Source organism: Siphateles boraxobius, unplaced genomic scaffold, assembly GCF_051911475.1.
Source record: "Siphateles boraxobius isolate OS27281-9 unplaced genomic scaffold, OSU_SipBor_1 65, whole genome shotgun sequence".
Classification (NCBI taxonomy): domain Eukaryota; kingdom Metazoa; phylum Chordata; class Actinopteri; order Cypriniformes; family Leuciscidae; genus Siphateles; species Siphateles boraxobius.
Genome location: NW_027509192.1, coordinates 10,416,739 through 10,431,838, shown reverse-complemented (window position 1 = coordinate 10,431,838; position 15,100 = coordinate 10,416,739). Strand labels below are relative to the sequence as shown.

The 15,100-nt window shown below is 36.2% G+C and overlaps 1 protein-coding gene across 7 annotated transcripts in view; it reads left to right on the top strand.

Moving 5' to 3' along the window:
• magi2b (membrane associated guanylate kinase, WW and PDZ domain containing 2b) overlaps positions 1 to 15,100 on the top strand; it is a 95,702-nt gene that overhangs the window by 15,187 nt on the left and 65,415 nt on the right. For all 7 annotated transcript variants that reach the window (XM_077210916.1, XM_077210919.1, XM_077210917.1 and 4 more), the window contains exon 2: positions 5,663 to 5,779. In XM_077210916.1, the coding sequence (XP_077067031.1) occupies positions 5,663 to 5,779 (117 nt within the window). The remainder of the gene's footprint in view (positions 1 to 5,662; positions 5,780 to 15,100) is intronic.

Below are 15,100 nucleotides of genomic sequence, written 5' to 3'. Positions count from 1 at the left end.
ATATATGATATAAAGTTCTTTGGCCCCAACTGTAGCTCGCAAATCTGAGAGTACGGACTCTGCATTTCCTGTCTGAAGACGAAGCCAGGGGCGCAGCCGACCCCCTGTTAGGTACGGGAAGGGACCATCCTGGTGGTGGTGGGGAGGATGGAGGTAAATGGAACCGTCAGCATCTGCGAACTCAGACATGTGTAAGTACCTATCTTATATACCACAAGTATTAGAACACGATTGGATAGATGAGAAGGTAATGAGTGACGTAACAATTGAGTATTCCCGGCAGAACTTATGCTAGAGCTTCATTTCCAGGTTCAACAAAATATGTTGATCCAGGAACATGTCTAACTTGGCAAAATCACGGTGACCGTAACGGTATATCTCAGTGTGACCAAATCTTGCAATCTCACAATTGAGTTCTTCCCATAGTAATTGTGTGACTTTGTATCTCAAAATGTGACTCAGTTTTTTAAAAAACTTTTAAAAACAGAAACGGGCCTTCATACAAACCTATTTAGATAGTCTAAACCCGATCGCACACAATCACCATGTCATCCCTGTGCCTGTTTGTTTATGTACGTGTGTCTTTGAATTTGACTGGTTAATAAACAAGCATCTGTCATCACTTGTGGAGAAGTGGCTGAGAGATGACACAAAGCGGCGTCCTCTGGGATTGAGAGAAAGTGAGAGCGTGTGAAAGAGAGAGTGTTTTTAACAGCTGTCCGACTCGCTCTCACCCTCACGTCATGCCTTTGCCCGTTGTGTCATCCATCGTGCTGACAAATTAAAAGACCGCATTCTCTCATGAGTCAAATGTTTGTCCTCCTCCACAAAATCTCAGCTGTGACCTCAAACTCTCTCGTTGTAATATTGACTGAGTCATGAAGATGTATTCTCTGCAGATATGCCTCTTTTTCACACGCCGAGCAACAAGATAAGTGATCTGAGATCAGTTGAAACAACTCCTGTGCATTCCACAACCCAATTTCTGCACTTAATAATTTTCTCCGCAGCCGTTGTGTGCAGATTTTTCTCATACCATCTTGGATGCTGCTGTTTTCTTTTTCATTCACCCACACAAATTTCATTTCTAAAGGGTTATACCAAGGTCACTTCTGCTGCTTTACTATAACTATGGGTTATTGTTACTCCTGTCTGCTGTATAATTTTCATCCTCGCATTCCAAACAATCAGAATGTCAAGCTTCTCAACGACCAGAATACATTTAAAACAGACTCATCAAATCTTTCCGAAGAAAATGTTGATCTCAGTTTACCATCAGTGTTCTCCAGTAAGACTATAGTGAGCTTGTCAACCTATCACTGATGCCATTTCAGATGTGCCATCTTTAAAGAATATTGTTTTAATGTAGTTTTACATATTCATACCTAAAAAGTCAATAATTTGCAAATGCATTTTTTGTCTTTTTAAAATAGGAAATTTAAACTTTTAAATTAACCTTATTTAGTTACGTTACATTATCAATGCAATACTTTTTGAGAGAATAATTGGTACAGCTTTTAATTAATTACTTTTTTAGAGTAACTTACCCAGCACTGTTTACTACTTGCCATTGTTTGTCGTCTAGTAAGTGTTTAAAAGAGAGCATTTTTATTGTATTCTTTTTTCTATGCCTGTATGTAAAAGATAAGTCAGTTTTCATGAAATAACACTTAAGAGACAGTAAAATAATAAATATTGTTAAAAAATGTTAATACTTTTAATTTATCGTACATTAACAAATGCAGTCCAAAAAGTCTTGAGTCCAGTAATATTCCCCTATTGCTTTTTTATGCTACTAATGGTCATTTTTGTTATTTAAATTTTTTTTTTTATATGAGTTTAACAGGTGGTCAATTTTAAACTAACGGAAACATTTTTTTGGATCCCACTAAATATGAATTAAAATAACCAAAAATGTATTTTAGATTTTATGGGGTCTTTAAAATTTCTTAAGATTTAGCTTGACTCCAGATTCCAGAACAATATATATATATATATATATATATATATATATATATATATATATATATATATATATAATGGTACCCCTGGTAAATATGATCAAAAATGGCTGTAAAAAATAAATCTGCATTGTTTATCCTTTTGATCTTTCATTCAAAAAATTCACAAAAATCGAACCTTTCATTGAAGTAAAAGAATTGAAAGTGGTGGGTAAATCACATTATAAAATAAATGTTTTTCTCCACAACACGCAGGCCATAATTATTGGCTCCCTGTTATTAAATACTTTTTGCAACTTCCTTTTGCCAAGATAACAGCTCTGAGTTTTCTTCTATAATGCCGGATGAGTTTGGAGAACAACTGACAAGAGATCAGAGACCATTCCTCCAAACAGAATCCCTCCAGATCCTGTAGATTCCCAGATCCATGTTGGTGGTTCTTCTCTTCAGTTCAGCCCACTCATTTTCTATAGGGTTCAGTTTAGGGAACTGGGACGGTCATGGCAGAAGCTTCATTTTGTGCTCAGTGACACATTTTTGTTTTGATTTTGATGTTTGTTTTGGAACGTTGTCCTGATGTAAGATCCAACCACGACCCATTCTAAGATTTCTAGCAGAAGCAGTCAGGTTTTGATTTTTTTATCTTTTGGTATTTGCTAGAATCCATAATACCATGTATCTGTACAAGATGTCCAGGACCTCCAGCAAAAAAATAGGCTCACAACATATAAGATCCAGCGGTATATTTAACCGTGGGTATGGGGTAATTTTTATCCCTGTTTGCACCAAACCCATCTGATGGATTTACTGCCAAAAAGCCCTTTTTTGTTTCATCTGACTATAGAATCCGCTCCTTTTTGAAGTTCCAGTCGTGTCTGACAACTGAATATGCTGGAGTTTATTTTTGGTGGAGCGAGAAGAGTTTTTCTTGAAAACCTCCCAAACAACATGTGGTGATGTAGGGGTTGTTTGGTATATATATTTTTAAGGCTTTCTGACCCCCAACACTCAAGTAATCTCTGAATCTCAAAAATTCTCCATCTGTGATCCTTGAAGAGTCTTTGGCCACTCAAACTTTCCTTCTCGCCATGCTTTAAGACAATATAGGCCCACATCCTCTTCCTGGCAGATTCGTAACTTCTTTAGTTGATTGAAACTTCTTAATTATTGCCCTTATGGTCAAAATGGGGATTTTCTTACAGCCACTTTCTATTTTGTGAAGCTCAACAATCTTTTGATACACATAAGAACTATATTCTTTGGTTTTACTGATTAAGGGAATATTTAATGGGTTTTTTTTAGAATATTCAGTCAAGGGAATATTTAAACTCATTTGAAACAAGAAGTCATAGCTTGACAATTTGATGTTCCTAGTCACCCTGGTGGGCTAAAAAAGGGTAAATATTAATGGGAATATCCTCCAGAGATATTTTACTCGTAAAAAACTCTAGGGGTGCCAATAATTGTGGCCAACGTGTTTTGGAGAAAAACATTATTTCATAATGTGATTTCCCCCCCATTTTTAATTATTTTACTTCAATGAAAGGAAGTAAAATATATATTTTATATATATTATATTTTATATAAGTATATATACTGTATAAAAATATAATAAATTATGTTGTAACATGATTCATGTTTAGTTAAGCAATATAACTTTGTTTATAACAGAAGTTATATTACTTTAAATATATATTTTAGTATAATTATATTTTCTTAATATATCTCCTTAACATGTGTTACTTTGTGGGCAAAGTGTATAATTGACCTATTTAGGGTAATGATATTGTGAGACCCCGACATAAGGCATTTTTAATTAGCCTATTCATTTCCAGTTAGACTTGGCTGGTCATTGTGTGCTCAGAGTGCGCTGCTACTTGCCGTCTTCACTCTTGACACTGATGTGTTCACAAGGTCAACAAGTTCACACGATGCCAACTAGCAGGAAGCATCTGGTGTGAACAAGCTGGCCTTTTTGGTGGTGTGTCCAGAAGCATCTGCATCACGCACACTCACCCTCAACCCCTGCAGTACCGTTGTTTACGGTCAGGGGGCGATATCAGACCTCACTATCTACCCAGCAAATGAGAATACTGGCTTCATTGTGATAGGCTCTCTTTTTGCAGAACCTTTTTTCCCTCTCTCTGTTGTCTCCCGACTGCCGACGACTCCGTCTCTTCTCCTCCTTCTGCGTTCCCTCTCTCCTCTGGATTAAATTGGCTGCAGAACGGGAGACTCCATCACTGCTGCATCCATTGATTATTTAAAGGACTAGTTAAAAATGGGATTGAATGCATAAAGGGGAATAGCAAAAAGGATATTGGAAAGGGTGAGTAGATCCAAGCTAGTGACAGAGGAGCACATCATCTGGACCGCTGGAATTGTGATTTGGATACAGTAGTTTTTTTGGATAGAGGGGGAGGAGAGAGCCATTATAATTATGGATGATGACAAGATGAGATATTTATTTAGGATTGCTGACTGGAGAGATGTTACTTGTGAGATGTTTCTTTTTTGCCATTTCCCTGGAATGGTGTGACGGTATTCCGGTGTGTCCTTTCAGCCGCAACAGCTGTGCAAGCTTGATTGTTGCATTTTCCCCCCCGTTTTCCACTCATGCAATGTCATGCGGAGATTTGTTAATATACATTTTTGACAATAATGATTCTTTTAGCTATTTGGGAATTATGGTGATGTTAGAAAGGAAAACTGGTTAAGACATCTTCCATGAATGGATTTTGGTGTACCAGGTTTTTGCCTTTGTCAATCGGTGACCATGAGATGTAATATATTCTGAACATGTGAAATGGTGTGCAGGTTCATGCCAGATGCTTATATTCTCAAAGGATCTTCTCACACACAAATGTGTGGATTTTTGAATTTCCAAGCATGCATCCCAATGTATCCATGCTCAGCTGTGCCGAATGGTCAAGGTTATGATTGGAGCAGAAAAAAAAGGTAGATCTGCCTGGCTCTCTTGAGGCACAGTAGCGCAACATGATTTGTCATTTTTCTGTCCTTTGTTCACCTTAGAGAAATGGTAGAAAGCACAAGTTCTCAAGCTACCTTTTTATTTTCAGCATTTGCCTTGGTGTCTCTCAGTGCCTCTTACTTAAGATGTTGTTAGGGTACCTTTAGATGACTAGCTATGTGATAAACACAAGTCAGACAACACACACAGTCGGATGCATCACTAAAGTGAATCTTCAGGGAATCATGTTGTGCTAAATACATTTATGCATATTAAATGTCACTGAACTATTGAAGCCAACTACAAAAGTCAGCTGCATGAATGTGACAACTTCAGACTCAACAAATGGGACGTGCTAATGCTAAGTGACACATGCTCTATATGGGATTTCATGAAGTGTCTGAAGGGCTTGAAAACAAACAGAATTTGCAAGGACCTAAGAGTGAACCTTGTGGAACTTTGCTCATTCAAACAAACAAACTTGTCTATTGTAGACACTATATATATATCTAAAATGTATATATATATGTATATATATATATATATATATATATATATATATATATATATATATATATATATATTGTGTTATTTATTGTTTGCTACCTAACCCTTACCCTGTGAGGTAAACTCCAAAAGATTATGATATATTAATTTAACTTTTTAGGGGTATCTCAGGTTCTGCATTTACCAGTTAATTTACTTTGTATTTTTTATTTACCTTTTTCAGGAGGTGTTGTAGATAAAGATCTCCGCCATTATCTCAACCTACGGTTCCAGAAAGGTTCAGTGGACCACGAGCTTCAGCAAATCATACGTGACAACCTCTACCTCCGGACTGTGCCGTGTGAGTGATCCATACATTTTGAGAGTCCATTTTAACTCTTGCCAAATAGTTTGGGTTTCTTAGCGTTGGTCTTTTTCATATCCATAAAACAATATGGTGATGTCCTGATGAGGATCCTATTCCAGAATGTCCGACCCAGGTGTGATGCAATAATAGTAAGATATAACTTACTTAAAACCCAAAAAAGCTGTCTTATAGCCGTCTGATCACAACAGTCGACCAGCGGCAGAGCATTTTGATGATCTTTTGGTTTCAGTTTCTGTCGCCCACTATGAAACCTCACCAGTCTGCGCTAAAAAAATCTGCACTAAATGACTATGCATTAAACAATAAAAACTGTCTTCTATGCAGTTTTGTATTCAGTGTGGAAAGAAAAATTGCTTGTCACGTTGTGCCTAGTCGGGACATAGGAAGTATCCTTTTTTGTACTTTAGTGTTTTTGGTGATATTTTACTCGAAAACATTCTCCTGGTCTGATTATATAGTGGGGTACTTTTGACAGAACTTTTTGCTTGTGTTTATTTCCTGATGGCTCTCCATGAGATCTGTGAGGAAAGGTACTTGCAGGTAAAATGAGCCAACCTGCAATATTGAGGAAGTTGTTATTGTTGTGTGGGGTGTTATAGGAGAGACATGGAGACAAACCCTCCCTATATGTCTGGGTACCATCTCAATGTATGATGCAACCAGATAGAAAGAACCAATATGGCTTATTTTGATTTAAAGCACGTTGAATGTATTTTTTCACTCAGGCAGACGTAATGAGAAAAATTGTAATTTTTTGGCGAGCACCAGTCTCCAGTTTGAGGTAAATGACAGGAATGTTAGCAGTGTTTCGAAATCATGTAACAAATTTGACTTGTACCTCAGTTTGTAAAAAAAACAAAACAGAAATGTGTTGACAGTAATGCACTGAGAAGTCTGTGGAGTAAACGTACAATGCTTACAAAAAGCACTTTGTCTACTAGCTTAACTAGGATTATTTCTCTTACGTCTCTTATTAGTGCAGACATGTGAACTGGATTGATACTGTCAGTCCCAAATCTTGATAGATATCAAAATATTGCGACAGGGAAGGTTGTGATTTCTGCCAGCTAGCAGAGGCAAGCTATGCTGCAGTTGCTAATGTTAGTTAGCTGCCTATTTGATGTTAGTTATTATGGCTAGTTGTTGCATTTGAACATAAAAGACTCATTGTCAGAAATCACATTTCTGATTTATATATATATATGTGTGTGTGTGTGTGTGTGTGTGTGTGTGTGTGTGTGTGTGTGTGTGTGTGTGTGTGTGTCTGTGTGTGTGTGGAGAAAGATACAGATTTTCACATAGCTCGTCTTCTTTTCCCCAAATCAAAACAAAAACAAATTGCGAAACAACGATGCTTCGGTCAACTCTCTTCACCCACTTCACTTGTTCTTCCTTTCCTTCCTGTCTCTCTCTTTCTCTCGCTCCCTCTCTTCCTCAGCCTAGGGTTTCCAAGGCAACCACCATTTCCTCTCCAGGCTGGCCTGCTGATGTTTCCCCCTCCCCCTCCATAGTGGTGCACAAACACATCACAATCACCAACCGGCTGGATGAAATGATGTCTTTGATTTATGCCTGTGCAGCGCAGTCATGAGCGTGTATTTCTGGAGCTATTTCTCCCATACTGAGAGTCATTAGTGTAACTGAACAGCTTGCTATGAGATGTTTTGGAGGCTGAATTGGAAGAGACAAGACGAGATAAAGCGATGTTAAACTGTTCATTTGTCTCGTGAATGTTAAAACAGAGGAGAAGAGTTATAACATGACCTGGGTAACTGAATGTGATAGCGCTGCTTTATTAAAAACATGCCAGATAGAGTTTGATTGTAGAAGTAAGAAATGGGTGCTGTCGGGATATTATTAGACTACATGGGGGTTTAAAATTGGAATATATTTTTGTTTTCCTCTGTTTCGGTGCAGAAAAGTGTTCTTCATGGTTAGTTTTCCAGCTCTTTGCAAATCATTCACTTTTTATTTACTGACCTATACAATGTATTGGGCATTGAACCGGATATGCCAATGCCAACTATAGTACTGAGAATGCAAGATGCATTTGGGTTGTGCACTGAATTTGTGAACTGATTTTGAGATGAAATCATCAGTTTGGGTTTGTGTAGCTAGAAGCGTTTGTGTTTACATGCTTTTTTCGGGCCGTTCAGAATCGAATCCTGCTGGTCATGTCACACAAGGTGTAACTACAGTACATTAGATATCTGATGTGTAACTTCACTCTCAGCTGGAGATCGCTGCATTGACATGGCTCATTTCACAAGTCTCTTCACTGTCACTATTAGTTGCCACATGCTCAATAATTTCATAACTGGCTTATAGAACAGTCTTTGCCATTTACTATTCATGACAAGTGTGCTTGTCTGTGTGAAATGATGTCTGCTAAATTTTTAAATATGTTTTTAATTTAGATTTTAGACTTTGCTTAAACTGTTAGACAATTATTTTGCACAACTGCTTTTGGATGTTGTATCGCGTCTTTGTGCAGTTTTTTTTAAAACATTTTTTTAAGATGCTAAAAATAAACCAACTTTTAAAAATGCAGCAGTGCGTATTATGTAAACGTCCCCTTAGAAATGCATCCGATCAGGGAGAGACAAACCTAATACTAGCCTTATCAAGGCTTCCTTCAGACCTATTACTCAACTAGTCATATGCATAATGTGTAGAGAATGCAAATTACATGTCCATCCATCCATCCATCCATCCATCCATCCATCCATCCAATTATATTATCATATATATAATACAATTAATTTATAACAATTTAGGTGTATATAATGTGTGCTTCGTTTAAAATTAATTACATTGATGCACAATATTTATTTGAAATTCTCCGCAAATATTTAGCTTTTCAATTGTGCGTTGACCAGTGAAATGTGTTTCTTGACTAAAATCGATATTATGCATTACATTTTTACCATATATGAGTCATTTGATTGGAGTGCCAAAAAGTTACACATTTAAAAAAAAAAATATTTAAAAATGCAAAATAACCAATTTTACTTCCAAAGTGAGGACTGGAAGTCAGGATGCATCCTGAGGAAGTCATATGACAACAGTGTAGCATACTACACCTTGAAATGCCATTTTTAACTAATAATAGGTGCAATACAGTGTAAACTGCAGGCTATTCAGTAAAAAAAATTCAGAACACACTCTTTTTCCTCTCTGATTTATGCCCTTTTGGATTAATCAAAAAATTGAAGTCAATGGGAAATTGAAAACCCATATATTAGATCTCAAATGATTGCTGGTTTGGTTTCTTACAACACCACTTCACTTGTAATTTCACACAACATATGACAATAGTCAACGACCCCCCCTTCCCCCCTCCGCTCTCAGATTCTCTAGTATTTCACTTTTTCTCTTCCGCATCAGCTGTTATTTCCACCAACCAAACAGTGACAGTGCAAAATCATGCTTTAGTCTCACTCGAGGCTGTGGCACTGTCGGATCACGTCTGTCGCTTTGATGAGCGGACGACAGAACGCATCACGAAAGGGCCCGTCCTTCCGCAGGGCAGTCAAAGCCCTATATTGTACAATTAGACTTTCATATTCGTTCTCTAACCCCCACCTCGTATCTTCTACATCCAGCCAAATGCAATTGTTGCGTCCTGCTGGTAGCGCGCGCCTACTGCTTAGCAAAACCCCATTAGTATCTGTCAGCCATCAACCAATGATATATAATCATTTTAGACAGTTAGCTGTTTGTGAAGTGCATCGACGGAAGACGAACAGACATTTGTGTGACTGTAACAGGTTATTTTGACGGGTTTTCTATATTTCCTATACACGCTTCTAAAGGTTCTTTCACATGCATCGTGACAGATGAATGCAGTGAACACTACGCATTGTAGATCAATTGTCGTAATGCAAAGCTAAAGCTTAAGTTCAGCCTTCGTTTTTTGACTCTGTTTGCACAAACTTGCCTCAAAAAAGTGAACATTTTGATTGTAGTCCTGGAAAGATGTTGACTCTTTAAGAGTTGCTGTTCTTTAGTGGAGAGTTATATAGCAATGCACAGAGACTCATTATACATTCTGCAGGTGTGCATTGCTAAACTGTCAAGTCGACAACTTATGGGCCTGTTGATCCCACTGGGAGACACTTGAGACAAAAAAATTGGCATCTCATGATCGCAGAGACAAACCTGTTGTTTATTGTTTGAACTTTTTAAAAACTGTAGTTTGTAACCTGAAGATGATAATGGGATCACTGTTGCACTTCAAGGCACAGCTTCATGTGCTTGCACACACAGGTAATTGCGCAGACAACTGCACACACACCAGACCACTGAGTGAAACAGTGAGGTCTGCTCTATCCAACCGGGAGCCTCAGATTTTTCCTTGCCTCTTCAAAATGAACAAGCAGGACATCTGAGTCATCCATTCCTGAATCATTGCATCAATTCAAACTGTCTAAATGCTTTTAAATCATGTTTTTTACCATCAACTGGCCTCATTTAGACCGATTCCGAGCATTTTTGCTTGAGGTTCTTCTTTGCTTAATAAACCAAAGCACACAAAACAACCGCACTCTTTAGGGTCCACGGCTCAGGATCATTGATTTGATTTCTTGAAAACTGTTTTTATACGATAATTAGTCTGAATTGCAGATTGTGTGAAGTGTTTGGATAGCTTTTTAAACAGTAGCATTAGAGTAAAGAAGACTGGTGTGAGTTTGTTCACCTTTTTTGAGGCTAGACTAAAAACAGTGGCGGTAAATGTCTAATTGAGTATGCAATTGATTAATTGAGTAAATGATTCATTAGATTTGTGAAATGGCTCTCTTTATGAATGGGCCATTGAATCATTGGTTCGCTTGATTCAAAATGTGGATTTATTCAGTAATGAAACACAGTTGAGTGTTGCTTGAAGGTTCACAACAGTTCTGCTGTGGCTTTATAAGGAATATTTTCATTGACAAAATTGAGCAAAAACAGATAATATTGTGTTGATAGTTAATTTAAAGGGTTAGTTCACCCAAAAATGAAAATGATGTCATTAATGACTCACCCTCATGTCGCTCCAAGCCCGTAAGACCTCCGTTCATCTTCAGAACACAGTTTAAGATATTTTAGATTTAGTCCGAGAGCTTTCTGTCCCTCCATTGAAAATGTATGAACGGTATACTGTCCTTGTCCAGAAAGGAAATAAATGCTGAATAAATGCTGAAAGACAATACAATGCTGAATAAAGTCGTAGTTTTTGTTATTTTTGGACCAAAATGTATTTCCGATGCTTCAAAACATTCTAACTAACCCACTGATGTCACATGGACTACTTTGATGATGTCTTTATTTCCTTTCTGGACAAGGACAGTATACCGTTCATTCATTTTCAATGGAGGGACAGAAAGCTCTCGGACTAAATCTAAAATATCTTAAACTGTGTTCTGAAGATGAACGGAGGTCTTACGGGCTTGGAGCGACATGAGGGTGAGTCATTAATGACATCATTTTCATTTTTGGGTGAACTAACCCTTTAATATTGTCTCTACAATATTCACTTTTTAATTATTGAACTGTTGTATAGAATCAGTTTCACATTTGCACTCGTGGTATTCAAGACAAAAGCAGCACTAGTGTGATATTGCCTTCGTTACTCGTGTGGTATTGCTTAACTATATAATATGATATAAATGTGAGGGAAAAAAACTCATACTGGTGCATTTTTGCTTTAATGCATCTTGTTCGTCACCAATCAACTTTATGAAATGTATGGCGGGACAGGTGCTTTAAATGTGTGTGTGTGTGTGTGTGTGTGTGTATGTATGTATGTATATATATATATATATATATATATATATATATATATATATATATATATATATATATATATATATATATTATTTTTTCCCCCCAGTTAGCTCAATAGCAAAATGCAATATACCTGAATCATGAATCCTATATTTAATTCAACCCAATCCAGTTTTTCCTGAAGTGCCACAGCATCAGATTATGCATAGACATCATCCCAATATGGGAGAGATCTTGTGTTGGTGTGTCATATTGATTATTCTGTTCATGCCTGAGTATATTTAACGTGTTGTACTAAAAAATGGATGACAGAGCTGACTTAAGCTGTTTTCTGCCTCTGGTTCCCTCAGATCGGCTTTGATGTGCTCATAGACTCCAGCTGTTTGATTGACAGTCTGGTTGCACTGTTAATCCTAGAAGAGTGATTGTAGCAATCGGAGTATCATTACTGCCTGATGTCCTTTGATGTTTGAGGGAGCTGACCAATCAAATAATCAATCATTATTCTGCACCGTACACATTGCAAAATGAAGATTGAAATCATCTGCGCTGAACTAGAAGAAATAAAAATGTTATACACAGACAGTATTTTGCAGTAATGGCTTTTATGCAATATGATATAGTGAATTCAAGCAAATAAGTCACAAATTGTTCAGTAAATGATGTCAGACTGAATCTTTACTGATTTAGGCAGTTTATAACTACATGTTTGGGTTCATGTCGGACTAGGAGTGCCATTAAAAAAATTAAATGTACTGTAGGAATCAAACAATTTAATAATTCAAATAAAAAGCTAAATAAATATTTACTTTTTCACAAATTAAGACTGTTTAACTGTTTATTTTGTTATAATTAACCGCAAATTTAAATATCATTTTTTTTAAATAAAATGTAATTGTATTAATTTTATATAATTCAAACAGAAATGTAAATAAATATATCTCTCTCACACAAATTAATAAATATTAAAAACGGTTTAATTTAAAATAAACAATTAAAAATTATGTCTAATGTGTAGTTAAATAAATAAAGTTATGTTCATTTAAAAAAATAACATTGAATAAATCATTTTTAAAATGCTAGGTAAATAAAGCATGAAATATTTTTTTTACTTTGTCAATTTTAATAAAAAATGAATAATTTATTATTTTATTGTGATATTTAGCTACATTTTAAAACCAACTTGTTTAAATGTCTATTAATTTGTCCATTTATGTATTTACCTTTTTATGTTTGAATTAATTTATTCTTTTGTTTTATGTTTAAGTGTCACTTTTAGTCATGAATGCCAATTCATGATTTAGTCATATGAATGCCAATGTAATTCCTCTTATCATGTTAATTAAGTTTCATGATGACCACTCAGGTTTGTAATAGTTCTTAATGGCGACTCTAGATAAATGCTTTATGGGCATTTTGAAAGAAAGATACTCAATGTAGAAATCCGAAAATCTGTATCGACTCACAGTTACATGGCTTTGTGTCGTGAGCCTGCTGTTGTATTTCTGCTACTGTGTCCCTTAAACAGGTTTAACGGATACCCTCCCACTGCACTTCTGGAGTTTGTTGGATTTTCTTAGCAACAACAACAAAAAAAGCCCTGTTTGCCCACTTTCAAGTTTGCAGAGATTCCAGCTTCCGGCAAAAGTCGATTGCATAACATCCGTGCTGTTTACAGATGAGATGACTCACTGTTGAGACATTGAGAGCATTTTGAGCTGTCGTCACAGGAGCCGCTTTATACATATGTGGGAAATCAAGGTAATAAAGCATCGCGTTACGGTGCGACATCCTAAATGTTGAAAGAATGATATCTGTGTCCATGCAAGTGTTCTTCGCTGCAAACTCGAGTGAGGCCGTCAGAGCCGTGCTGGCTTGTTGTGGCTGTGTTGGGTGACAGAATGAAACTCTTAAATGTCCTTTCAATCCACCAGGGACTCTCTCCCTCTCCGACGTCATCCTGATGTATGAGTCTCCTCATCCTTCATGGCAGGCAGGCAGTGCACTCAGTTAGTGATGGGACTCTGTGATGCAGCCAATAGACACTGCTGCTGGATCTGGTCAGCTGAGGCATAAATCAAAATGAAGGCATTGAGGTTTGGGATTATTTACGCCTTTTCAAACGTATATGAGATGGAGACTATAAATTCTTATGTTGCACGAGAGGTGAATAAAAGGTGAAATAGAATGGGTTTTGAAAGAAATCTGAGGGTTTTGTTGTGTGTACTAGTTTGTGATGTCAGTTTTGAAACAAGAGCCAGTGTAGCTTGTTACTGATAAATACAAGCCATTGAGGCACACTGCAAAACAATCTTTTTTTTTTTCTAGTAAAAATATCTAAACTACATATATATATATATATATATATATATATATATATATATATATATATATATATATATATAAAAATAAAGAGAGAGAGAGAGAGAGAGAGAGAGAGAGAGAATTTTTTTTTATTGTAATAATATTTCAAAATTGTAATGTTTTTATCTGGAATATCAAATGTGAATAAATGTATACGCTCTGTATACATTTATTCACATTTGATATTCCAGATAAAAACATTACAATTTTGAAATATTATTACAATAAAAAAATGTTTTATATTTTAAAATGTCATCTATTCCTGTGAGGCAAAACTGAATTTTCAGCATTATTACTGTGTTCAGTGGGACATGATCCTTCAGAAATCATTTTAATATGCTGATTTGTGCTCAAGAAACATTATTTAGGATTTATTTGTTAAAACATAAGGTTGCTGTATGCATATGTATATATACACAACATTATGTTTTAACATATATTCTGTTAAAATCTTTTTTTTTATAAACTGCTTACAATAAAAACAAAGAATGATATGGCAAACAAAAATTACATTATTTATAAATAGCATTATTTTTGTTTGAAATGTCGCTCTTCGACTTCGCTTTAAAGGGGTCCTATTATACTCTTTTAGGAAGTCTTGATTTTGTTTTTGTGGTATAATAGAATATGCTTTCATGCTTGATTGTTAAAAAAACACATTATTTTTCACATATTTTACATTATTACACATACCCTCTCCCCAGTCTGTCTCGAACGAGTCATTTAGTTCCGGTTTCGATGAAGCCCCTCATTCCAAAATACAAAATGTGCTGTGTTTAGTTAGCTGGCCCAATGTGTTGTAGTTGGCAGCACTTAGCGTGTGTTTGGGAAATGTCCCACCCCTCCATAACGGCGATTTCTACTCTAGTGTAAATATAATGGATGGCGGCCATTTTAGTCCAATTTGAGCCTGATTAAGACCCTGACAATGTTATTGTTAACAAATAAGAGGATCGTCCAGAACAGATTTCATGCACGAACTTTGAAACGTCCTGTGAAATCTGTGCTTGCAGAGTGGTATGTTTTTCTCATACATTACAGATACAATGTTATACACCATTTAATCATGATATTTGTCGGAAAGCTATGGTTATACAAACAGTAATCAATAACAAAAACATGGTTAATTTTCCTGAGGGGCGAACAGTTTTCCTTACAAAC